The sequence below is a fragment of the Vidua macroura genome, chromosome Z (assembly GCF_024509145.1).
Source record: "Vidua macroura isolate BioBank_ID:100142 chromosome Z, ASM2450914v1, whole genome shotgun sequence".
In the NCBI taxonomy this organism is placed as follows: Eukaryota; Metazoa; Chordata; class Aves; order Passeriformes; family Viduidae; genus Vidua; species Vidua macroura.
In genome coordinates, this window is record NC_071611.1 from 31,835,943 (window position 1) to 31,861,040 (window position 25,098).

Below are 25,098 nucleotides of genomic sequence, written 5' to 3' on the forward strand. Positions count from 1 at the left end.
CACCAGTGAATTTATCAGGCTTAAACCTTTTTCATTTCCTTTTTAATAGAAGATCACCAATGTGTAGCCAACCATCTATTAACAAAGCAACTATAACAGGTAAGAATAATTTATTTAAAAAAGCATGTAACTGAAAAATGCATTTTATAATAGTAAACATATATTGTTTCATATACTTATATTGCTTCATATCCTTGTTTTATTAAAGAGCTTTTGATTTTTTGAGTCACATAGGGACTCAAATTGGTGACTTCTAGTGTTCTGTCCTGTTAACTTCTGATTTCTATTTTATTATTCTAGTTTTAATTTAAGTTCTTTCCCAATTCTTTTTCCTTACATACCAGTGTGTGACCATGTCATTAATAAATTCATTAGTAACTTTTTGCAAGGAAATCTAATAGAAAAAACTCATATGAGGAATCCATTCATCTTTCTTTTTGGGACATAGAGCTCTGTAGCTATGCAGACACAAAGTGCTTATGCACTTTAAAACTCTAAAAGTGTTTATGCTATGAGGAGAAATTTTCAAAACTGAGTTTTCCGATTTAGAATTGTAAATCCAATTTTTATAACATTTGTATGAGAAAGAAATTTCCTTTTAAAATATAGCATTATTTTTAAGGAAACATTGACTTAAAAACAAGACTAGCAGTGTAAATTACATTAAATTTTGTTGAAAATTTTACCCCACACTACTTTGGTTATTTTGATGACAACTTGGTCTTGGCTGTCTTTAGGGAAATACACTTTATTGGACCCCATATTTTTTACGTCACGTTAATTCACAACTTATATTGTGTAATTTTCCAGGTGTTACTTTCTCGATTGTATTCTGTCAGAGTGAAAGAGCATTTGCTTTTCTTCTTGATGAAAATATACAGACACTTACTAAACAGGCAAATTATCATTTCAACCACAACCAGAAATGCAATTTTCCATAATTTTCAAAATCCTCTTGTTTTTAATTGAATTATACATTTGTATCTCTAAGAAAAAAAAAGGCACTTCAACAATTTTGAGGAGCAGTGTAGCTTTCCAATGTTCAATAGTTTCTGCTGTTAGGCTCTGGAATGTGTTAAAATCAATGGGTTTTTTCAGCTAACTTCTCGTCTTAAAAGGACCCGGTCTTGGCAGTTCTCTATAGTTTTATTCTCCTAGGAACTCATACAATATGAACATTTGTGGGTAGAGCTCATCAGGGGACAGAAAGTTATGTGTTTGAATCTATACTATAAACAGAACCGCATCATGTTAATTAAATAATAGAAAGAAGATATACTATATATGTAGACCAATTATATTAATGATCCTTTGTTAATGTATTTCTTGAAGAGGTAATTCTGGGCATTGGTTTCAAATTGCTGTCTATAAACTATTTCAGTTATGGATATTACATCTATTTTTGATTTTGTGATTTGTTTCACAGCAGAGTAATCCAGAAATATGTTAACTGGAGACAGAGATACTCAAATATAGGGCTCTTTCTTTAACTCCAAGGGACACACTTTAGAAAACATAGTGAAATTCATGACAGTAAAAGAAAATGATAACTGAAAGAGAAGATGTGCATGCCTGTGAGCACTACCTTACATGCTCTCCCACAGCTATTTGCCTGAGGTCAACTTCTTTTCTCCAGCAGGAGAAGCTGTTCAGACAGCAGGACCCAAAACACTCTCTGTTGGAAGATGCTGTTGCTCTTTTTAAATTCTCCCTGATCTGAAGGTTTCCATGCAGTTAATCCTCAGAGTGCAGTCTACATGTCAGCCATCTGAAATTTTAAAGTTAGAAAGAAGGTACTACAGTCAGATCTCCAATTAATCTAGAAAATTCTTCTTTGCCAATAAATTCAAAGGCAGCAAGAAAAGGCAAAGAATAGTAAGGATAATTTAATCTAATTTAGTTTAGTCTGATTTCTCAGAGATGCTGCTGGAATTTCTGTGCCCAAATTATGCATTGACCTGGAACCTGTGTGCACTGGATATAAGTGGTTGAAAGACTTTAATGATATAACAAAGATATTAAGCCACTATAAAGCATGAAAATAGCTACAATTCATTTTGCCTATTGAATGGAAATTGAGGCTGGATACTAGCTTGCATGAAAGGGTTTGCCTGTTCTTTGTTATGAACTGGTTTTTCATATTTCCATGGCAAAAAATTTAATGGCATCGGTGCAGAAATATGCATAGGTTTGTTCTTGGGGCATATAGAATCCTAGTAAAACATCTTAACAGCAGTATGTTAAGAAGGAAGATTAAAAACACTTCTGCTACAATTCACAGAATAATTGAAAGCCCTTTCAGATGCTACTAAGTTTTTTGAATACTTGGGGGCAACATTCAAAATATAGCTTATAGAGATCCTTCCTGCTGAGAAATCCTCCTGGTTTTGCTGCTCTCAGAATTTGTGTCAAGGAGTATCCAGAAAAATACACCAGCTAGGGTAGAGCCACATCATGTCATCCAGATGGCTCAGCTTGCAATCCCAGCAAGAACTTACTGGCAAGCTAGCAATCTAGGTGACTAGAGGGCAAGTGTCACTAAGCTATATTGATGATAAACCAGAAAAGAGACACTTAAGATGGAGATTTTATGTTGCTAAACTTCCAGAAAGATTTTGGAAAACTTTCCAAAAACTCTGGAAAGATTCTCTCTGAGGAAAGGGATAATAACAGAAGGGAACTACTGCAGAAGATATGGGGGTACCAACAAAGCAAACATGAAAAGCAATCTAGTAAAGCCAAGTAACTAAAAAAGCAAGAGCAAAATTCTCTCATTTGTTGTTTTAAGAATTCACTATGAGGCATAAATCTGTGTCAGCATACCTTAGCAAAAAAGTAAGAAACTATGACATTGAGAAGTGAAGCAGCACCGGAATCATCTGTTCAAATTCTTAGAAGCAACAGCCACCATGGCAGCCTTAAAATTTATGGTGATTTTTCAATGTAAATATGTAGCAGTTGTGATCAAAATTAAGTCTTTTCTATTCAATATATCCACATGAATCCCTATTGGAAACTGTGTTGAAAGAACCTAATGAATATCATTGACATACAACACCATGTTCATTATCAGACAATTATGCTAAAGCATGCTGAGTGCTCCTTTTGCAGACAAATTAGGGGGCAGGACGTGGGAGAAATAGAATTTTTAGATGACAGCTTTCATACTTTCTTTAGATTCTAGGATGTAAATATCAGTTTTAACTATTGTCAGTGTGAACAAGCAGATATGAAAATTTACTCCTATTAGAAGGCTTCAAATGGATATGAATTTCTTACAGGTGCCATGTCTCTCTCATGACTAAGACCAGCCTGAAATAACAGGGTTTGCTAAACAGTTCTCTCATGCTTGGTGTTCTGTACTTCAACCAAAAGAGAGGTTTCTCTCACCATGAATCATATTTTCTGGTATTTCATTTCAAACTGACAGTAACTCTTTTAACACAACCAGTGAAATACAAATATTTTGTTTTCAAAAAAAAAAAAGGAACTATCTGTGACTCGAGGATTGAGCTTAAAAGTTTTATACTACAATTCTGTCCACTCATCCAGTCCACACTTCCAGAGTTTGCTTATGATGATATATATTGTCAGAGACAGTGTCGACTCATGCTGAAGTCATTGCATGAGACCTCACCTGGAGACCTGGGCCCCCCAGCATAAGAAAGACTTGTACCTTCTTGAGCCAGTCCAGAGGAAGCCATTATCAGGGATGATCAGAGAGAGCTGGAACACCTCTCCTGTGAGGACAGGCTGATAGAGTTGTGCTCTGTTCAGAGAAGTGGCGGATGATCTTAAATAAGTAAGATCAAGTACAAGCCTTCAAGTACATAAAGGGGCATACTGGAAAGCTGAAGAGGGACTCTTTACAAGGGTTTGTCATGATAAGACAAGGGGAAATGGTTTCAAGCTGAAAGAGGGCAGATTTACAGTAGACATTAGAAGAAATATTCTGAGGGTGATGAGGCCCTGGAACAGGTTGCCCAGAGAAGATCTGAATGCCCCATCCCTGGAAGTGTTTGAGCAGGGGCTCTGAGCAACCTGGTCTAGTGGAAGGTGTTGAAACTAGATGATCTTTAAAGTCTTTTCTAACCCAAACCGTTTTATGTTTCTATGAATTCTAATAATTGAAAAAAAGAAACATTTATATTTTGCTGTTCAGAGCATATTTAGATTTAGCTTCCATTAAAATCCCTCCATCTGATCCATAAAGTTCAGTAACCAAGTAGCAGTGCAGCTGTTGGTTGTTTTAGCTAGTTTCAGCTATCTCATTTTTGCAAAACAAGCTCACAATTTTCCCAACAAATGTTTTGAATATAGGTTTGATAATCATCAGGTTTAGTGGAGTTGAACAATTCTAGTGGAGTTGAACCAGTTCCCCATCATTACGGTGAAAAGCACTTTAAAGTGACTTGTATATTGCTTTCTTAAACAATCAATAATATTTTTCATAAATATGACAGATTTGGGAAACAGCCATATTTACATCAGATACTCTTTTCAGTTAATCATTAAAAGTCCTTATCTAGCTCATGATCACCAGAGAGTTATCTCATTTATAGCCTTGTTAGCCACAACAGAAAAAAAATCATATTGCTTTTTGAGATACAGGGCACAAATTACATTCAGACTGAAATTCATTCATATGTCCCCTGACCCATAGGAAGTAAGGTATGCACCTAACAGGTAAGGCATCAGAGATCCTCCGGTCAGCTCCCCACCCAGACCTTCAAAGTCACTTCCTTATCTTTGGGGCTGAATTAGCAACTTTACCCCTTGCAAATGCAGAGTTTGTGAGCATTTGATATTAATAAATTGAAGCCATATTTGCTTGCATTCAGAAAAAAAATTCTCAGTGTCACAGCTGCTGCAGTACTTTCATGCGCTACAATTTTTAAAAATAGCTGCTTAAATGGAGTCATTTAATAAACTGGTTTTCCTTTTCAGAGAAGTATTGTCTCAAGTTCATCCCCATTAGTTTAGGGAAGAGGTTGTTATTAACAGGGTAAAACTGTGAAGGCTTGCTGAAGGCTTTCTTTATCTTGATTTGTGGATTTTTAATTAATGTTGCAAAAGTTTTCTAACTCAAATCCTTCAAATTAAATCTATATGTAGGGTTCTTTTAGGATGAGTGGGTTTGTAAAACAGTGATTAACCTTAAGGCAGAACAGCAGGAAGAGGACTGACATGGTTTTGAACCAGATAAGCTGTTCATGTATCATCTCACATTCAAGGAAGTGAATAAAACCAGGGCACAAAACAGATATTCTCTATATTTGAATAGTGCTCTTCAACACTGATACATGAGAGGCAAATATGTAAGCTTTCACAAAATAGAAAGTTAAACAAAGTAATATATGTCATAGTTTACGAGATTCCTGGCAAGAATGTCCATGTAATTAAACCTAACTACTTGAAACAAAAATTAGAAAATAAAAGGAGATGTTTTGCAGTGTGTAGATGCACTTAGACCTTGTGTATGAATTCAATTTCTCAGCAGTCTGTTTCCTTAGAAATATGTGGTGGTTATTAAAGTGCATAGAGACTAGAACCCATCATAGGGCTGACCTTTGCTTTTTATCTTCATCTAGCACTTCAGGTTACTTTTCATAAGACTGCAGTGTAGTAGAGCCTTGATTTTCTTTCAGACTCACATATTTTGGAGTTAGACTAGGGATCCATTTAAAAAGAAAACATCAGAGGCATTATCAATCTTCACATCAATAATCTGATATGCAACCCCGCTTAAATCTTTTCTTCTTACTTTCAATTTGGTGTCATATTTTGCTGCACCAGTAAAAGTCCTTATATTACTATTTCACCCAAACTGTCCACTTCACTGGAAAGAGAGACAAGGTGACAAGCTTCATGTGCTTCTTCTTTCAGCCTGTGTCCCTTACAGGCACTGGTAGTGTAGCACAGCAGAGAACTTTACATGGCCCCAGACTGTATTTATTGTTTTCATAATAACAGAAAAACTGAAAAGAAGAAATAGTTTGGTTTTTAGGACAGAGTTGAGAAGAATCGGAAAGAAAAATAGGACTCTTGCCTGTGTCATTTTTCTCCTTCCTATTACAAATGCAGTCCTTTGTCTGATGAATATAGAAAATAAAACTGAAGCAGGTGTGGTTTCTGATATGACTTGGATGTAGTCTGAGTGTACCTTCTTTTCACATCTTCATCCAGCTTCTGACATTTCTTATCAGGGACACATTTTCACCTGTCCAGTTGAAAAGATTTATTTCAAAGTGGATATTTTTTCCTTTAACAGATTACAGAGAAACTAGCCTATTCAAGCCTATTCACTTTCCTGAGCACCTGTTTTAAAATTAAGGGTTACATTGAAATCACCCATTAAAGTGCATGAGTTCTGCTTTTGTTATATGCAGGTTCCTGAGTAAGGAGCCTGAACACAGCAGTGAATCAGAGCAGCCAGAAGCCATGGTCAGACAACCCTGGAGACAAGCTACAACAAAGCCTCCCTTTTCTGTATTTTCTCTCTCTGGCCTCATGTATTTTGCTTTACATCCTGCAAAATGACTCATCTTCAACTGAAAGGTGTAATTCCAGGTCTGGTGGTAGGAACAGCCACTTGTGTCTACTGCACTTTCTCAGGAACTAGGACTAAAAATTTCAAGAATAAGCAATGCCTAAAATTCAGTCTTCTGCTCTCAAGCCAAAAGTTACAAAAAGACCTCTTTTTCCAATGTTAGGTAACTCAGCTCGGAAAATAGTTGATAGTGTGAACTAGTCAGAATGGAAGCAACTGATTGGCATACAGTAATATATTCAGACTTGCCCCTGTGCTTCATGCTTCCAGTTGGCTCTCTTGATATCAAATCCCTCTAAACAACCACATGCATTCTTTATAGTCAGGGAAGGCAAGCAGGTGTCTCAGGGAACCCACATGCTCTACACAGGCCCTAAACCCCTACACTGCCTGTGCAAAATCTTGAGTTATCCAGTGGACATTACTTTGGTGTCACTGTCCATGAGAAACACCAGCAGTGAGTGGCCTAGCATAGTCCCAAACATTCTAAAGTATTCTCTAGCAGAAACTTGTCAGGGAAGAGTTGCAGTGAAAATTTTACCAAATTTGACTTTGGGACTTTGGGGGGGATGATGGGAGGCAGTGAAAGAAACAGTAGTTCTTACTGGAGAACTTTCACTTGAAGTGTGAAATGTGCCAAGGTATGACTTTAAAATTTCCTAATCAAACCCAAACTATAGTATTCAGACAGGTTGTCCTAGGTTGACTGTATGATGCTTTTATCCCCAATCATCTGTTCTGTTTATGCTGAATAATAAGTTTTGCACCTTTAAGACTTGTTCCAGGAGTGAAGGGAGGGAGAAGAAGCGCGGAGTTTGTTTTCAGAAACTGCACTCACTCCTCCACGTTCCTTCTCCCGAACTGTGTTGTCGGCAGATGGACAGACAGCGAGACAGAGCTCGCCTTTGCTTTTTAGTTAGTTTTAGCTAGCTGAGGCAAAGAAGTTCCCTGGACTGTGGCTTTTCCTTTTCTTTGGACCTGCTCAAACTGCTCTGGACTGAACATCAAGAAGAGCAGCAGCAGCTCGCACCTGTGGCCCAGCGGGCCGGGCCTGAGCCGCGGCGTTTCCAGCACTGGAGGGAGTGATCAGAGAGTGAGTGAGCCAACCTGCAGCCCGGGGTGGAGGGGGGATTTTTTTCTGAGTTTGTCTCTCTTTTAAAGCAGCAAGAAATTTCATTGTTTAATATTGTTTAGGTTTTCTTGTTTAATAAACAGTTTTTTCCACTTTTCTCCAGGGAAGTATTTTTCCCCGAACCAGCTGGGGGAGGGGCCAGTTGAATCTGCCTTCTAGAGGACCCCCTTTGGGGATTCTCTCCCAAATTTACCTTGAACCAGGACACAGGTTTTCATAGCTCAATGACTCTTGCTTTCTGTTAATAAAATTTTAAAATTTACATTCTTTTGCCATAGTCCTTAATCAGCTTACCATTAAGATTATCTCTGAGTAGAGGCAAACTGTTTTTGTACTAGGAAAGTCTTGATTTTATTGCCATTATGATGATATTCTGAGTTAATAAAGCAGCTGTGGTCACATGCATATAGCTTTAGTTTTTATGAAACATTAAAAATTATTCCCAAATATTTGCATCAAATGTTAGCATAAAATTGCCAATCTGATTAATTATTCTTTCTGCACACAGCATTTTAAATTAATTTCTGCAATGATATTTATATTTGAATGTTTACATTAGATATGAATTTGGACAGATGTTAAGCCAAATAAAAAATACAGATGAGAGACAAAAAATTAGGATCTATCTCTTAAATCATAGGATATTATGATAAAAATAAAAGGTTTATTTTCTTAATTACAATAAGCAAGGTGGGATTATATCCAAGCAAGTGAATTTAGCCACTATATTACTTACTACTATACTAAAAAAATGTGAATTAAATCAGAAGCATATTACAGAAGTGACTATTGGATTAGCAAGCATTTACAAATTCCCCTTGTACCAAGTAAGTCATATGCTAATAACTTAGTGCACATACTATAGGAACTATTGACTAATTAGTCTTTAATTTAAGGAGTACAAAGATGACTAGAATAAAAAGCCTAGGAAGAAGTCTGTGCCATAGAAATGAAGGAGAAAATCAAACAAGAGTTTCAAAACCTGGAAAGCTGAGCAACCTAAATGTTGTCAGTGGGATTTGGGAAGGTCCAACAGATGACAGAAGTCAACTAATGGGAAAGAAAACAGTATTTGGTTTGGGAAGAGTCTTTAGCATTGTTGTTAATGTTATTGTAGATGCGGTTGGTTCTGCTATTAATACTACTGGGTTTGAACTCTGCTTTTCAAACTGAAAAATAAAAATCAGAATTTTGTGTAGGTTAGTTATTTTAAATTGGATTGCAGGTAATACAAGCAATGACAAATGCTACCTGACCCCCTAATTGTGTGTATGACCTATTTCAGCATTTCAGATGCAGAAATACATTTTTCTCTGGTGGCTTCCTCCTTTTTTTTTTTTTTTTTTTTTTTTTTTGTGGTGAGTTTGGGGGTGAATCTCAAAATATTTTTTGCATATCAGATATAAGATAAAGAGAATTTGAATCTCATAAAATTTCATCTCATTAATCTCATCACAATCTGATCTGTTTGTTTGAATCTCGTCATTCCTCATACAATCTTGAAAACCTATGGCATAAAGGAAGTGAGCAGAGAAGCATTAGTCCTACAGCAATATATGCTCTTGCAGTTTGAGGTGGTATTTTCAAAGAGCAAGCAGCTGACTTAGATAGTATGCATATGCCTTTCACATGGGAAAACAACAGTCAAGTGGTTAAACCATGTAGTTATCACATGTTTCTGCTGCTTGGAAATATATGTAATCATGTTACCTATCAGCCATAGATATTCACTGTATGATATTGTGAAACCAAAGCCTGTTTGCCTTGCTTCTGCTGATTCTCATTATGAAATCTGCCAGTTTCTGCTTTGCTGAGTAAAATCTGAAATTGCAGCATGAATAAATTTTTTACAACACTTTTTTTTGGTCTAGTGCAGTTCCACCCTCCTTGCAGATTTATACTCCCTTGACTTCTGTTTTGTGTTTGGTTTATTTCTTCCCTAGGAGGCAGGGGTGGCTTTAAGATATGGTGCAGTGAGAAGCCATGATGTGGGAAGACACTAGGAAGAAAAAGACTCCTTGTAGCGTCACTACACACTCCAAAAGAGAAGGGCACAATTCTGTTCCACAAATACTATTGTCTAAACATACCCACTGAAAGACAGAGTTGATGCTCAAACAAATATATTCAACAAATAATATGTTTGTGGTTAAGACGTGGTGTGCTGAAATACTTTCCAGTTCTACTTTCAAGACATTTTTCTCCAAAAAAGATGTTGGTCTTCTCTATAAAAGAAGGGCTATAAAAAATTGCACATATTTTCCAAGAATTTCTTTGAAGATTGGTTGTTAAAATAAATAGATATTCCTACTTCATAATATACATAAATTTGCTCATAAGCATTTATTTTTGAAAACTGTATGCATTGCTGGTTCTGTGAGAGATCAGTTCTGCAAGCATTATTTCCAATCACAGCTCAATCCTGCAGAGCTGAATTATAAAACATCTACTATAGCCACATTACCTTTGCAAAATAAATAGGTTTGTATAAATATTCTAAAGACTAAAATTCCATAGAATAAAATCAAAATATAATAAAAATTTTCTTTAAAAATCTAGCTCTTTCAAAGTTACAACTCCATCAGTCAAAAATACACTGTAAAAAATCCATCTTTCTCCTACTAAAAAGTAATTAATGCAATTTTTTTACATTGTTCAGCAAGTTAATGGAAAAGGCAGATTACCATTTTATTGTCAGAGTTATTGATTAGCTCCTTATCTGACAGTGCTTAGACAAGGTTATTTGGAAGCTAGTGTTAATATTTCAGTGCAGGTAAAGAGCTTCCCTAGTGCATTCTCAGGCAGCCTTGCAAATGAGGGAGACTACAAGACATATAAATACCTCTCAGCTCATTCTGTTTAGTGAGCAGACACCAACAGAGATTAAGAAGTACAGTGCGACTTTCATCCACCAGAATAAATGCCCGGTGTTAGTAAATCCCCAGTCTAAAGCCCACAGTCTCACAGATTCATGGCTAGCACATCAAAACTGGTTTACCTATGGTCAAATCCCTAGCATCAGTAGCAACATCGCTTTAAATAAAAGTTATCACACATTTGAAGACCATACTCAACACTTTCCTTTACACAAGATTGCTACTAGAAGTTCTCAAACTCGTCTCTGTGTTGTGTTGCTGGTTGTGTTGGTGAAGAATGGACAGTTACCAGGTGACAGTCAGGATCATTAACAAAGGCTTTAGTCTATACAACCAGCACAGTAAACTAAAACATGAGCTTTTTCATAGAGAACATTGTTCCCCACATCTAATGTTTAATCGTGAATTTGTTTAGCAGAGGAACAGGACTCAGAAAATAGTTTTCTTGACTTTGTTCACTTCATACAATCTGTTCTGTTAGCTGAGGCTGGAAACAGAAACTGTCCTTTAAAGGGGCAATGGAGGTCAGAAGGCTTTCTGCTTCCTGTGTTCTTCTGTAAAGGGTTTCTCCATTAAGAGAATGTTATTCATGATACTAACATGGCCACTATTTCTATCTGGCCATATTTCAAGGCTGCAATTTTTGCTTCTCGCCATTACAGGAACTCCTGTAATATGAAAACAGGTTTTAATGTTAGTGTTACTAACACTTTCGAAATGTGTAGCTGACAAATAAATGTCAGGCTCTTCTATGAAATGGAAATGTTGCCACAACAGACTGTAGTCCACCACAGCTGTAAATGGGAATGGAATTTCAAGGCTACTCCTAAGGCAGGAACATGGATCAGTGGTTGTCATTGTGCATGAGTCTGTTAGGTGGATTTATCAGAAACACGCAGCTAAAAATTATATCTGAGGAAAGAAACATCTTCTGGCTACTAATTCTGGGGAAAAAATATAATTTGGCTTCTAATTTTTAAATTGTTTTACTTTCAGTTTAATATATTGTTATCCGATCCTGAAACACTGTACATATTTGTCGCTGTTGAGGCAGGATGGGAAAGAAAGACTCCAATTCAAAAGGCGAGAAGAAAACTGATTTATTTCAAATACATTGCTCTTTTTAAAGAGAACATCGTGCAGACTAATTTCATTGGTCTTAAAGTAAAAACATCTCACACCATTGGTGCGCAGTGAATGACCCACGGTGGCAGAACATATCTATAAACAATGTGAACAACAAGAGAGAGTGAATTATTTACATTTCTTTCCAACTCTTTCCCAGGCTTAGCATGGTAGAATCTCTCTCTTTTTCTCTCTGACTGAACTGAGAATATCCATACATATTTACTTTGTATAGGTAGTTACCTGCCAGTTCAACATTCTACTACTTTTGTATTGGACTCAAAATCATTATAAGTTTATTTTTTTTTAATATAATAATAAGAAGAGTAGATTTTAAAATTTTATTTACTCCTGTAAGTGCACAGACAAAGCACTTTATATGCTGTAGGGATCATTTTTAGTCTTTGCTGCTATATTGATGATCTTAAATGGATTCTACATCCTAGACAAATAAAAGTCTTATCTCATTTGAAAGAGTTACACAAACAGAATTTTTATAAGCTTAATCTCAGAATCCTCCCAGTTACTTCTGAATTTCTTTTGATATCTATACATAAACAAAGATTAATACATTATTTTCTCAGAGCCAGAGACTCTTGAATTCATCACGGGAAGTTCATCACAAAAGTTTTATGACTTTTGCCATAAAACTCCACATTCAGAGCTATCAGTTCCTCTGGATCTTAAAATGGTTGCATTCAATATAAAGAGTGAATTCTGTTTAAAAATTGTTTTCCAATATTCTATTAACCATTATGCATGAATCTTAACCATTTTTTAAAGTATATTTTAATGAATGGAAATGTGGGTTTAATTGCACTGATTAGTCAGTTGCTGCTCTTGGTTTGACTGTCCAGTCTGGAATTGAAGTAGCAATCCCAGTGAGCAGAATTTGATTACATTTTTTCAGGCCTGGCCAAGATTTGACTTAATTTTTTCAGTTTCTCTTTCTCTGTATTTTTACCTCACTAAAAAGGTGGTATGAACGATAGCAGTCCTCTCACAACTTACCACTTGGTAGTATTATAGTTCTTTTCATTGAAAAAGGTGATGGCTGGTCTGCATTTGCACCTTTATTGCTGTATCTGGAAGACTGACAACAACAATAGTCCAATTTTAAAAATTAAGGAATTTAGTCATGGCTTTAGGGAGCTTGTCTGTAAATGGATTAAGCCTGGTTGCCTCAAACCATTTTTGACAATTTTTTCAGTCTTTTTTAAGCAAAGGCCAGCTCTAGCTTAATCCTGTTGATGCAGCAGGACAATTTTATAACACATCTGACCTTCTGGAGAAGAATTGCTATTTTGAAGAGTGTAGATATAGGACAGGGTCTGTTTTTCTATTTTTTCCCTTACATTGTCTTCATTCTTGTAAGAGACAGCTGTCACCACAATCAAGAATAATATATGACTATCATACTAAGAAAATGCTGCTAAATTTCCACTCCTTTCTATTCTAATTCAACCTTTTTGAGCCTTTTGCTTTCTGTGGAAATTACTCACTTCCCGTAATAGAAAAAAAAAAAAAATCTAAAATAAGTGATGTGCTTACTAGCAGAAAATGTATAATTTCTATATGTTTTTTCTATCTCATTATCTGTGCATAACCATCGACTTGAAGAAAAGCTTTCTAAAGCAGAAGTAACAAGAATATTTGTGAAGTGCAGATATTACAATGAAACAATGCAAGAACCTCAGTTGCAGCAGGAGTGTCTACATCTCTGCCAGTCTGTTATGCTTTGTCTCTGCAAGTCCAAGTGCCACTTCCCACTTTGTGGACTGAAGTCATACACAGGACCAGCAGCTGTAATTATTTTGAAAAGTAATGGAGTTTCAAGTGTTTTTGCTAGGACTGAACATTTGGCTCTTTCTTTTGGGTGGATGGGAGTGCTAATGATTCATTACGTTCACAGTACATCAGTTGCAAACTGTTTGTTAAAATGTATCTGACCGTAAAATCAGAAACAATCCAGGAATCGGTATCAGTATGTAAAAACTTGGGGCTTAAATGATGCTAATACATTTCATTCAAAGGGTAATTTTGCTTTACATTCAAGGAAATAAACCGGGCTAATATTATAAAATTGAGTTTGATGGATTTTATACATATGAGTATACGTAGAATATATTGGGGAGGTATAAACAACACATAAAGTGTTGTTTAAAGGGTTGTGAGTAAAGGTTTGGACAGGAGAGGAAAGCATGTAAGAAAAGACATTTTGGGACATTTATAGCAACAGCTGATAAAGATAACTCACAATCAGCCAAGTCACATGTTATGAGGTGTGCACCAGACCGACACACTATACGGGTGTTGCAGATTTCAGTGCAAGTCCTGTAAGACCTGATGTCATCACGCCATCTGACAAACTAATCACTGTCCTCCTTTCCCATAGTTTCCCAAACTTTCCCTAGTTTGCTCACTAGTTCAGGCTTGGAATGTGGCTTATCTCATAAATTCTCAGTTCTTTTCCCCTTTTTTTTTCTACAACAGAGCGTCTGCAATTTCGTGCAATATCCTGCCTGCATATCAGTGGCCTTGACCTCCCAGCTGCCACACACACTTCTTAATGCCTGTTCTTTCCACTCAGTTTTCCCAGCATCATCTTGAACATAAAAGCATTGCATCCCTATAGCTTAAATACTCCCGAAGGAATATTGCCAGTTGTCAAACCCCATCACCCATGGTGCTAAAACAACTGTACGGTGCCAGGTGCTTCTCATCCTCCTGCTGCTGTAGTTAGGTGGCATGCTGTCAAAAACAGAGATGCTAGGTGTGACAGGACACCACCATGGAAGGGGAAAGACACAGCCCCTCGGAGTGAATGTTTTAGACACTTCGGCTTGAAACTGCATTGTTCAAACTTTCAGTGCCTTTAGGAAAACAACTTTTCCCTGTCTCTCGACTGAACTCCCCGTGGTGCCGGCTGCCCGGAGGTCCTGCGGCCCGCCGCCTGCTCAGCCCGTGCTCCCCCGGAACGCTATCTGCCGATGGCGAGGATGAGAGCCGGCTCCAGGCCGGGTAACCCGTGTAAGGGAAAAACTGTTCGTCCGGCACCAGGAGCTGTCGGGGACAGGGCTGGACAGGATGAGGCCGGCCGGAGGGCACGGTCCAGGGGCTGCGGCGGCCGGCGGTGCAACAAGCGATGGCACTGACGCCAGCAGAAGCGAGGGCTGCAGAGTGGGGAAGGGGTGCTCGGAGCGTCCGTCCCGTTCCTCCGCCGCCCCTGACTCGAGCTGTGCCCGGTAACATTCCAAATAGGGCACACATAGCCAGAGCTGCGCCACTGACATGGCCCGCAGCTGGAGCCGAGTTCTTACGTGTCTGCAATCTGCGTGTTCATGTTTGTAGAAACATGGAACGGTTTGGCTGGAAGGCACCTTAGAGATCATCTTCTTCCAAACCCTCTGCCATGGGCAGGGACACCTCGACTTGGCTAGGCTGCTGACAGCCTTATCCAACCTGGCCCTGAACACTTTCAGGAACAGGGCATCCACTTGCCTGGGCAACCTGTTCCAGTGCTTCACCATCCTCACAGTAAAGAAGTTCTATCTGATATCTGATGCAAACCTCTCTTCTTTCTGTTTAAAGCTGTGCTTGTCCATTTAAATGTACCTCTCCAGCTCTCTTGTAAGTTGCCTTTATGTAAACAAAAGCCACAATAAAGCCACTCTGAAGCTTTCTCTTTTCAGGCTGAACAATCCCAATTCCCTTAGCCATTTGTAGTTGTTGGATGTGTGAGGAAGAGGATATAGGTGCTTCTGTAAATTTGTGTTTTGATGGGGAAGAAAAGGAAGTTTCTTAATTGAAATCACCTCAAAAATACACTGCGGTAGTAACTGATGTAATTTCATAAAATGTAGAAATAATTTCATATTTCCTTGCATATTAACTATTTAATTAACAAATTAACTACTTACTCTAATTCCTCAATATCCATATAAAATCATAAAAATCATCAACAACTTCTCTATAAAGTGTCAAATCAAAATCAGATGTCAGATGTGATTTTCAACCTGCAAATAAATCTCAGCATGTCTTATTCAACCCCATCAAATTTGTAGCTGTTCTGTTTAGTCTTATTTATGGCTTTATTCCTTTTGATGTTTGATATTTCTAGTGTCCCTACTTCTTAATACATGCTTAAAAACTGGCTTCAAATGAGACAGCATCAGTAGGATGAGACTTTTTCTGGTTTAGGCTTTAGTTATACACTGCACATAAGATATATATGGGGATATATGTACCTTTCTAAAGATCTTGCAAGTCTGTGCAATGAGTGAGAATTCTGTTCTTCAAGCCTAGAGCCATTAATTAGGGTGTTATACAGCAATAGTGTCAGGAAAGAGGCAAATTTCCCGTGTTTAGAACATTAACATGTGATCAAAAAAACTCCTTTCCTCCTACATCTAGAAGTCAGCAATCTACTTGGAGTATCCTCTAACTCTGTGTGCCTTTCCCTCTGTTGACTTTGGGCATGTCACTGTGATCTCTGAAAATCCCCCTGCTATCAACATGAAATAGTTCCCATTTTCAGATTTAAAAGTAGATACTTTATGAGATAGTCTAGAAAACGCAGCTGAAAGAGACAGTTTGTGCCTGTCTAACTGTGGCACTCTATAACTGGATTATAACTGAATGCTGCTTAAATTGGCTAGCTTTCCGTAGCCTTATGGATGTGGACATGAATTTACTTAAATGAAACAGTTTTAAACTAATTTCCCAGAGAGCAGTGGTTGCCCTGAAATGAGAATGCCCTTGTTTGCTGAGTACACATCAACCATTGTAAAACACTCCCAGTTTGCTTAGTTTCTATTTAATTTTCCTAGTTATTTTACAGTTTTCTTCAACCTAAGACTATACATCATATATCTGATACTGTGTATTAATGTCACATCTATTTGCTTGGTAATCCATAAAAAAGAGAACTATGCATTAAAAAGAGAGAAAGAGAGACAGAATTTACAGTGATACTTTCTGTATTTCTCCAAAGGGATTTTCCAAATCCCTTTAATAACAAATTTCCTGCATTTAGATACTGTGCTCCGGGAAATAATTCAGCTAAGGACAATGCAAGTGGTATTACCTATAGCCCTTTATTTGGTGCTTGACCTGATTTCATTTACCATATAAAATCCTTAGGCTGTATCAGAACTATTTCAATGTACATTAATTGTAACAGTAGCTTTATTGTAACTGAGCTGTCCTTGAAATAAGTTGAGTGACTCTACCTCGAATTTTAACATTTACCATGTGAATTATTGAATTAGCTGTTATCATTAGTTAGATTAGTTATCTAGTAGTTAGTATTATAAATACTCATTAGTAGTTTTTATCTTTCACATTTCTGATAAATTTGCTTAAAATATCATAATGGAGGACTTTATTTTTTTTTAAATCATAAAGGTATAAGATCTACAAGGACTGGAAGTGGTTGTGTTTCCATTACTTCATGTAATAAAATTTACATTATTAATACACAAATAGTATAGTGTGTATAGTGTGGCCTTATCAATTTAACTAGAAAATACATAATGTAATAAAGACATGAGTCACAGAAGCATAGGTCTGACTGTGTTTCCCAGGACTAGTCACCCAGCACTGGTGTATATTAGAAAATACCATTTCCTTCTTGTGGTCTTTGTCAGTACATTGTCTCCAACCTGAGCTGCTGCTGTGTGAAGTGGTTGCCATTCTGCACAGTGTCTATGGCACAGTCACCTTCAGGGAACCTTTCACAGGAGATTTCTTGTAACTGGTGCCTCTTGCAAGCATCCTGAATATTCTCATGCGGTAATACCTCTGGTATCAATGATGTTTTGAAAGATAACAGCACAAAAGTGTTTTGCTACCTTTCAGAATCAGAATCTTAGAAAGACACTCAGTTTTTCTTAAAGGATTACCAATTCTAGATTTACCTGCTTTTTAAAAAGGAAAACACTGTAAAAGAATATTGCTGATATAGTCAACTTGGGAAAATAATGAGCACATACATAATTTCTGTACATTTGGCCCTCCACCAGTTCTGTCCTATGCAGATGTTTAAATCTAGAACAGAGTTAACAGTTAACATGAGCATCCTAGAAGATTTTGTTTTAAATCTGGATGTTGACTATTTATCCTGTTGCACAATCAGAGGTAGGAAGGCTGTAACAGAAGCAGTGAAGTTAGCTGGACCTTCTGTGTGAAAAAGTCAAAATACTAAGGATGTTAGGCTGACATATTTTTGTTACCTGATTATAATTTGCAGTGTCAGGACTAACTCATTCCAACTAAAGTCTGAAAAACAATAAATATTTTAGTATTGGAAGAATTTACTAGTTGTAGTTAATCAACTTTTTAAAATGGGACTTCTCAGTGTTTCTGAAGGTGCCTGAGTCCACACTCTGATGTTCTTGATTGTTGGCATCACTGATTTAATAACAAGAGAAGTCTCCTTTTTTGTTGTCAGTACCACTGTACCAGTAAAGTAGCTCCAGGCCTAGATGAGGGCTTGTACTAATAAGCTATAGCTGCTGGTCTGTGTCTCAAAGAGGCTTTTATTATTATTAGAATGTAAAGGAAGAAGATGGGTAGATTCAGAAGAAAGGAATGATGAAATTATGAATAAGAAATCACTTTGATGGCATTATTTGGCATGAGAGGCAGTTGACACAAAACAGCAGCAGTTTTCAATTTAGCAGTTTTAAATACATAACAGCAATTGGAACATAGGGGCATAATTTCAGTAAGAACGGTATAGTTTTGCTAACATATAGATAAGACCCTGCATGTGTGAAACTGCAGTAGAATCGCAAATGTCACAGTTTAAAGGTGAAGAGACCAGATAAGTAATGTCTCAGGACTGAGTCAGGAATGAGATTGAAAGACATCTTGTAAAGTATTTAAACCCTAATACAAATGGCTAATTTTTTGGCACATTAGAAAAGAAGTAGCCATAAGAGGGGTGTTATGAATAATGTGAACATACAGAGACTGAGCAAGTTAGGGGGATCAGGTCTATATTAATGTTTTCACAAAGTTTTGAAATTGTTCTGTTATCTATTTTCTTGGTGAAAGTTATGACCAAGGTCATGCCAGTTGCCAGATCCTGCTGCCATGAAGCACATGCTGGGTATATTCTAACGAAAGCCCTGAAAATGTTTCTAAGAAGTATCTAATAAACATGTTTCTTTGTACCTTAATGATGCTTTTGTTACTTTTACTGGAATTGCATTGATGTTTACAGGTCTCCTACTGATCAGGTTAACACATGTAATACCTCATAAGAGGAGCTATTTATTTTCTAGATTTGCCTGTACAAGCCTGAACTATTAGGTTCTGCAAATCAATGCTAACAACATGAAAAGAAAAAGCAATAGGCTTTAAAGCATAAAGTAAGTTACACTTAATCAATATAAACAATAAAATCTAGGGTCTTTTTGGCAATATTTTGAGAAAAATTAGAAAAGCCATGCCTCATTGTTAGCCAGGCGTACAATTTAAAGTTCTTTGGTGACTTTGTTTAAAGATAATAATGATTAGGGTTGTGCCCTTATTAAATAGCTCTGACTTTGAATTCAAGGAAACTTTAAGAATAAAACTGCATGTTTAATGTTTATTTGTGACTTCTGATAGTTAAATACATGAATTCCTTGTAAATCATTATGAGTTTTTCATAATTTCCAATAAGAGAAATAATAGCTAAATGGGGTATGCAGGCTGTGTAAGCATAATCAGTGAAATAATGAAATAGCTCAGGATATGTTCAACAATAAAAAACCATTAGGCATCCATGAAGGTCATTATAGAGAGTTTAACTTGGTGATAAAAGAATAAACTACTTTTCCTAGGTACTTTATCTGAACATCAAAAACACAGCTGGAAAGAAACCATAAAATCAATAACATCCTTTTGTTTCATTGGCATTATGTGCATGGAGCTACATTAACTGTTCCAAAAATATTCCTTTTGTGTCAGTGAGCTCCAACAGACAAAGAAGAAGAAAGAAATGAATATGCTGCCACTTACAGAGTAATAGCTTAAAAAATAATAAGCATCCTGCCCTGGGTACTGCATTTAATTTAATTTTCTTTTGTTTTATTGGAAAGACACAGTCCTTTCTTGTGGGCTTTGGACAAAAATGCCTCACTTTTCTGCCTGTACCTTGTTTTCTTCAGGGCTGACATCATACTGCAACATGACATCACTGCAAAGCCCTAATTTAAATTTTATGTGCTTTAGGTTTGTTTATATTTGAACTTGGCATTCTCTTTGAAGTCTATTCACATCTATTATCCCTTACTCTTTCAACCTTCTTAGCAGAGGATGTTGGCTGACATTATTATTTACCTCATTAGTGTTGTAATACTTGTTGTGGGATTCCAAATTTTAATTATATTGCAGTATGCACTGCTCTGTTAGGAATCTTTCACACAATGAAGGAGGTTCCACATGGAATCAGAAAAGTACATTTGTTGTATATTTTATCTTTGTTTAATTATAGTCTGACTGAGAAATAAAAAAATAGCCTTCTGGGAAAACCTTTATTTGAGTATCACCTGGCTGGAGTGCAGGAACTTGAAGAATAGTTTATATTTCTTTGGTGAGAATTTATATATCAGTCTTTCATAAAAAGAAAAAAAAAAAAAAAAAAAAAAAAAAAAAAAAAAAAAAAAAGTTTATATAATGGAAGCTAAAATCCTTTTTAAAGGATATTCATAATTGAGGCAAAGGTGAAATTAATGTTAAACTTGACTACACACCATTCATGGATGTTCATGGAGATTTGCAATTAACGTTTAAGTAAAAGTAATAGACAATGTTCTTGGTATGTGGTGGGATTCTTGGGGATGGTGCTGTGCAGGCCCAGTAGTGGGACTTGATGATTCTTGTGGGTTCTTTCCAGCTCAGCTTAATCTGTGCTTCTGTGATTCTGATTTAGAAAGACATGGCAGGGCAGACTGAATTTATGTGTGCGATGCACAGTGATAAACTGGTCTCAAATCTTTAAATGATAGTGTGGAGCACAGGATTTTTCTTCTTAACATCTCACCACTGACTACCTTCATGCACTTTGTTGCCACAGATGTCGCGAATTTGGGTGAGTGATTCTGAATGTTTATGCATATTAGAGACTCATTGACTGTCCTTACACCAGTCTATTTATAATGATTAAAAATGCTAATCTGGGCAGACTGTGAAGCACTTCTCAATGGATATTTGTCAAGTACAGCAGCACAGTGAAATCCTTTGTAGTTTATATGAAGGGAGTATAAACCAATGTCAATGTAAAAAGCAAAAAGAAAGCAAAGTAAGAAAATTATAAATTCAGTGCTGAATTTTGGGAGCAACTTAGAACTGTTGAAGATATTAGCTGAATTATTTGCATCTAAAATAGTAAACAGAAGTAATCAAAATTATTTTAAATCATGAATAAGCCAAAACTGCTCTCATTTATCTTAAAGTAGGAGAGAAAATATGATTGAAGGGAAAATTAACCTTGGTCTTTTTCAGGACATCACCAAGTGTGAGGATCTAAGGACATGCCCCAATGCTGCACTCATCTGTGGGAGTAATGATGTCAGATATACAGTGGTACTGAGCTCACCATGACAACCTTTTCCTTTTGGGTAATAGTTGTCTGTAGATTTCCAAAATAATTTCAAATATGAGCTACAATCACATGAAATGTGCTTTAGCTACGTATTAGGACTGAATCATTTTTGAATCTGTTGTGGGATGATAAAAGTTTCTACTTCCAGCTGTATAATTCAGGACCAGTTTCAGTAGGTAGGAGATTCATTTGTGATGGATTAGGTAAATACAAACCCTGGTTCCAAGAAACACTTTTGTTTTGGACTTGTTCTTCAATGTTGAGTAGTGTGCTCTTATCGCCATCCAAAAGTTCATACCTGCTTAAGTGACATATTATAAAATATCATTTTATATTTAAATATTTTAAAAAGTGCAGCAAACATTAGAAATTTTGCTGAAATAAGTTTAATCTATTTCTGGTGGAATGATAATTTAGAGTTTAAAAGAAATATGACAGAACTGTCTGTTTTTCTGCATTCCAAATTTCTCCATGGAAAAACAGAGAGCAAAATTCCTTTAGGAGCCCACTTCCTTCAGCATATTCCTCCTCTGTCACTTTGTGGCTGCATAGCCCAAGCATCTCAGGACTTCTGTTGAGTGGATGATGTTGATTAAAAATATTATCATCTGATATCCTTTCCTTCTTAGTAATAAATTTCATTTTCTAACAGAGCTAATTGCACAGCCCTCCTTATCATGTTAAACAATGTGGCAACAATGTGGGTTTTTCTGCTTTGCCCAACCTTTGATTTTTTTATCAGATCTGATGCAGGACTCATGGCTGATAACTATATTGTAAGCTGCTAATTGTATTTGTACCAACAAATCGTGACCTTTGTTGGTCAGAGCCACCCACAAGTTTACTATACTAAAAAAGGGCAACCCCGACAGGGAAGAAATGATGATGTCTGGCTCCAGATCAGAAGGCTGAAGGATATCTTTATTAAAACTATACTACATTACATATACATTCATATACTATATAAAGAGAGACTATCCTATTCTACATACTTATTTCTTATTTACCTATCAACTACTAACAAACTCGTGACTCTCTGCTGAGAGTCCAAGACACAGCTGGATCCGACTGGTCATTGAACCCAAACAACCTTCACCGGAATCCAATCAAGCAATCACTTCAGGTAAACAATCTCCATACCACATTCCACATGGAGGAAAAAAGGAGCAGAGATAAAGATTGTCTTCTCTTCTTCTCCCTGTGCTTCTCCTGACAGACAGAATTATGTGTCTCTGTCCAGAGAATGTGAATGCCACAGTTTACCATAGTCCACCTGAATGCTAGGGAGATTGCATTTCTTCTCACATTCTCTTTCATCATGAATTTCTAACTGCTTTGCTAATAGTAAAGTTTTCTTATGATAAGCAAGAAGATCTTATTTTTTAAATTTGATTCCCTAGCAGACTCAACCAGAAACTTCCTATATTTTTATTTATTGCAGCAGATCTAAGTTAAACACTTGCTCCCTTCCCAAGCATAACATTTTGCTCTTTTGGGTACAGTGAAGACTGTCATTCAAGTATCACAGCCCTTGGTGGTGCAGTGTTATGGAACACTTGAGTTAGATATGTCTTTTATTTTCTCTGAGAGCTTGTCGTCATTACTATATTAACTTTAGCTGCAAGTCATATTTTGCCCCAAAATTATTCTTGTGTAACTGGTGATGCAAGTCAAATTGTGTTCCAAAATTATTCTTGTTGTATGAAGGAAAAATAGAAGAAGCTTTTGAAGCTAACAGGGTACCTGAGAATCATTTTTAATCACATTACTTCTAGATAACTGTGATTCCTAGGTGGAATCCTGAGCTGAATATTTCAGAGATCTGATCTCTGGTCACACTTGTGGATAAACAAGGTATATGGTATAGATTTCATAACTTATTTTCCCCCTCTATGCCTTTCTGTTGGAGTACAGATAGCTTAGATTGTGGACTGTGTCTTAACGTAATGTTCTTCAGTAAGTATCAGTAGAGACTTGATGTTCAGTTTTTTTAACTCCTTTAGCATTACTGTAGTATGTATAATTACTATCTTAAACCAGTTAGTGACCAAACTTCTGTAGAAATGTACAAGTCCATGAAAATAATTATATTTATTTGATTTTTACATGTAATGTAATTCATATTTCCCATTGTCTCACTTTATTTCTCTGTAGTAAAACAAAAAGTCACTGGACTCATAGGCACCATAAATTTAGATAAACTGAATTTTCAGCTGTTATTCTTGCTTGCAAAAAGCTATACTGATAACACCTGTGAGCAGATGAATGCTACTCTTATGCGAAATCTTACTCAAAAATGTTGAGTATTTATTCCACTTGATCTTCATCTGTAAGGAATTATAAAATTTTTGTCTGGGTTCTTTTCATGTGACAATAATCTACGTGTTAAGGATGGGGAGCTGGAAGGCATGATGAGGATGCTTGCCAAAAATAATTGGCTTCTACTGTGTGGAGCAGCTCAAATATTGCATTACATTATATAATTTGGGTGTGCATATTGCCCGTAGTTCAAAGCATTTCATTAATCTGCAGCAGCAAGCTGAGCTTCCTTTGGGCTTTCTCCTTACAAATTTACTGAGCATGCTACATGCAGCACGTGAGAAAGGATTGTCATTTCCAGGTATAGACAGAGTTCTCTTTGGAATATAAAGAAATTAATCCTAGTCCTTTTCTTTCCATTTTTTTTTCTAATGGCTGTCATTCTTGTGGTTTTCTACTAAATCTAAAAACCTCTTTGCTGGCACATGGAGGTGGATGACAAGAGTAATTGTGGAGCTCTCTGTGGATTGGTAAAAGAATTGTTATATCCTTATATACATGCTATTTATTAAACTTCAGCAGTGTTCTCAAAAGCGGTCTTCTGCCAATTCAGATTTGTCATCTGTAGCGTTAGAGTTCTTTGGTGGGTTAAATCTATCTTGTTTTCTTGTCACTAAACTTTTTTTATGTACTTCTCCTACTCTTTATCTATACATATTCCTTTAAACGCTGCTCTAATATTTTTCTCCTTCAACTTAAAGGGATGGGAGAGATTGAAGGTGCATTTGTCCTCATCCTCAATGAAAAGCCCAAACATTTTTAACTACTTAGGTCTTTACCTATCCATAGTCAAAGCAAAGATCATCTGAATTCTAGAAGTTATGAGTTGGCCTCAGAATTTTACAGGACAGAATTTCTGTAGGAATAATTCAGGTTGGACAGGGCTCTAAACAAACTGATCCAGTTGAAGATGTCTCTGTTCATTGCAAGAGGTTTGGACTAGACAATCTTTAAAAGGTCCCTTCCAACTTGAACTGTTCCATGATTCTATGAAGCATCTCTGGCAGGAGGTAAAAAATATGTGACTTTGATGACTGTAAGGTGCATGTAGTTTACTGGACTGAACCATCCCAGAGGAGAAAATCAGATTATCTGATTTTCTACACAGCACATACCTTCCTGCCATGAGCTCTGCAGCGCAGAGTCCAGCACAGCCTCATTCTGTGACTCTTCATGTTAGACACACCAGGGTGGCCCAAGCTGCAGTTCACCAGCTTCCTGTGCCTGGCAAGCAGGGCCATCAGCAGTCAACCAAGCTCAGGCACTGTTACTTCTCTATGAGAAAAATGTTGTGATGACAATGAACTGTTTTAAGGTTTGTAATATGAGGTAACTTTGTAGATTATGTAAAACTCATTTTTGGCTTTCACATTTCAATGCCTTGACCACTTGTCTAAACTTGCTGGAACACATGGCTTGACCTGTTTGCTGGTCTAACTTTACAGACTTATCTTCTTACTCCTGAGGCTGAATTCATTTGTATAAACAAATGTAAGCTACA

The 25,098-nt window shown here is 36.6% G+C and overlaps 1 protein-coding gene across 6 annotated transcripts in view; it reads left to right on the top strand.

The window, feature by feature from the left end:
* PDE4D (phosphodiesterase 4D) overlaps positions 1-25,098 on the top strand; it is a 359,916-nt gene that overhangs the window by 274,829 nt on the left and 59,989 nt on the right. For all 6 annotated transcript variants that reach the window (XM_054002836.1, XM_054002840.1, XM_054002838.1 and 3 more), the window contains one exon: positions 50-99. In XM_054002836.1, coding sequence (XP_053858811.1) covers positions 50-99 — 50 coding nt within the window. The remainder of the gene's footprint in view (positions 1-49; positions 100-25,098) is intronic.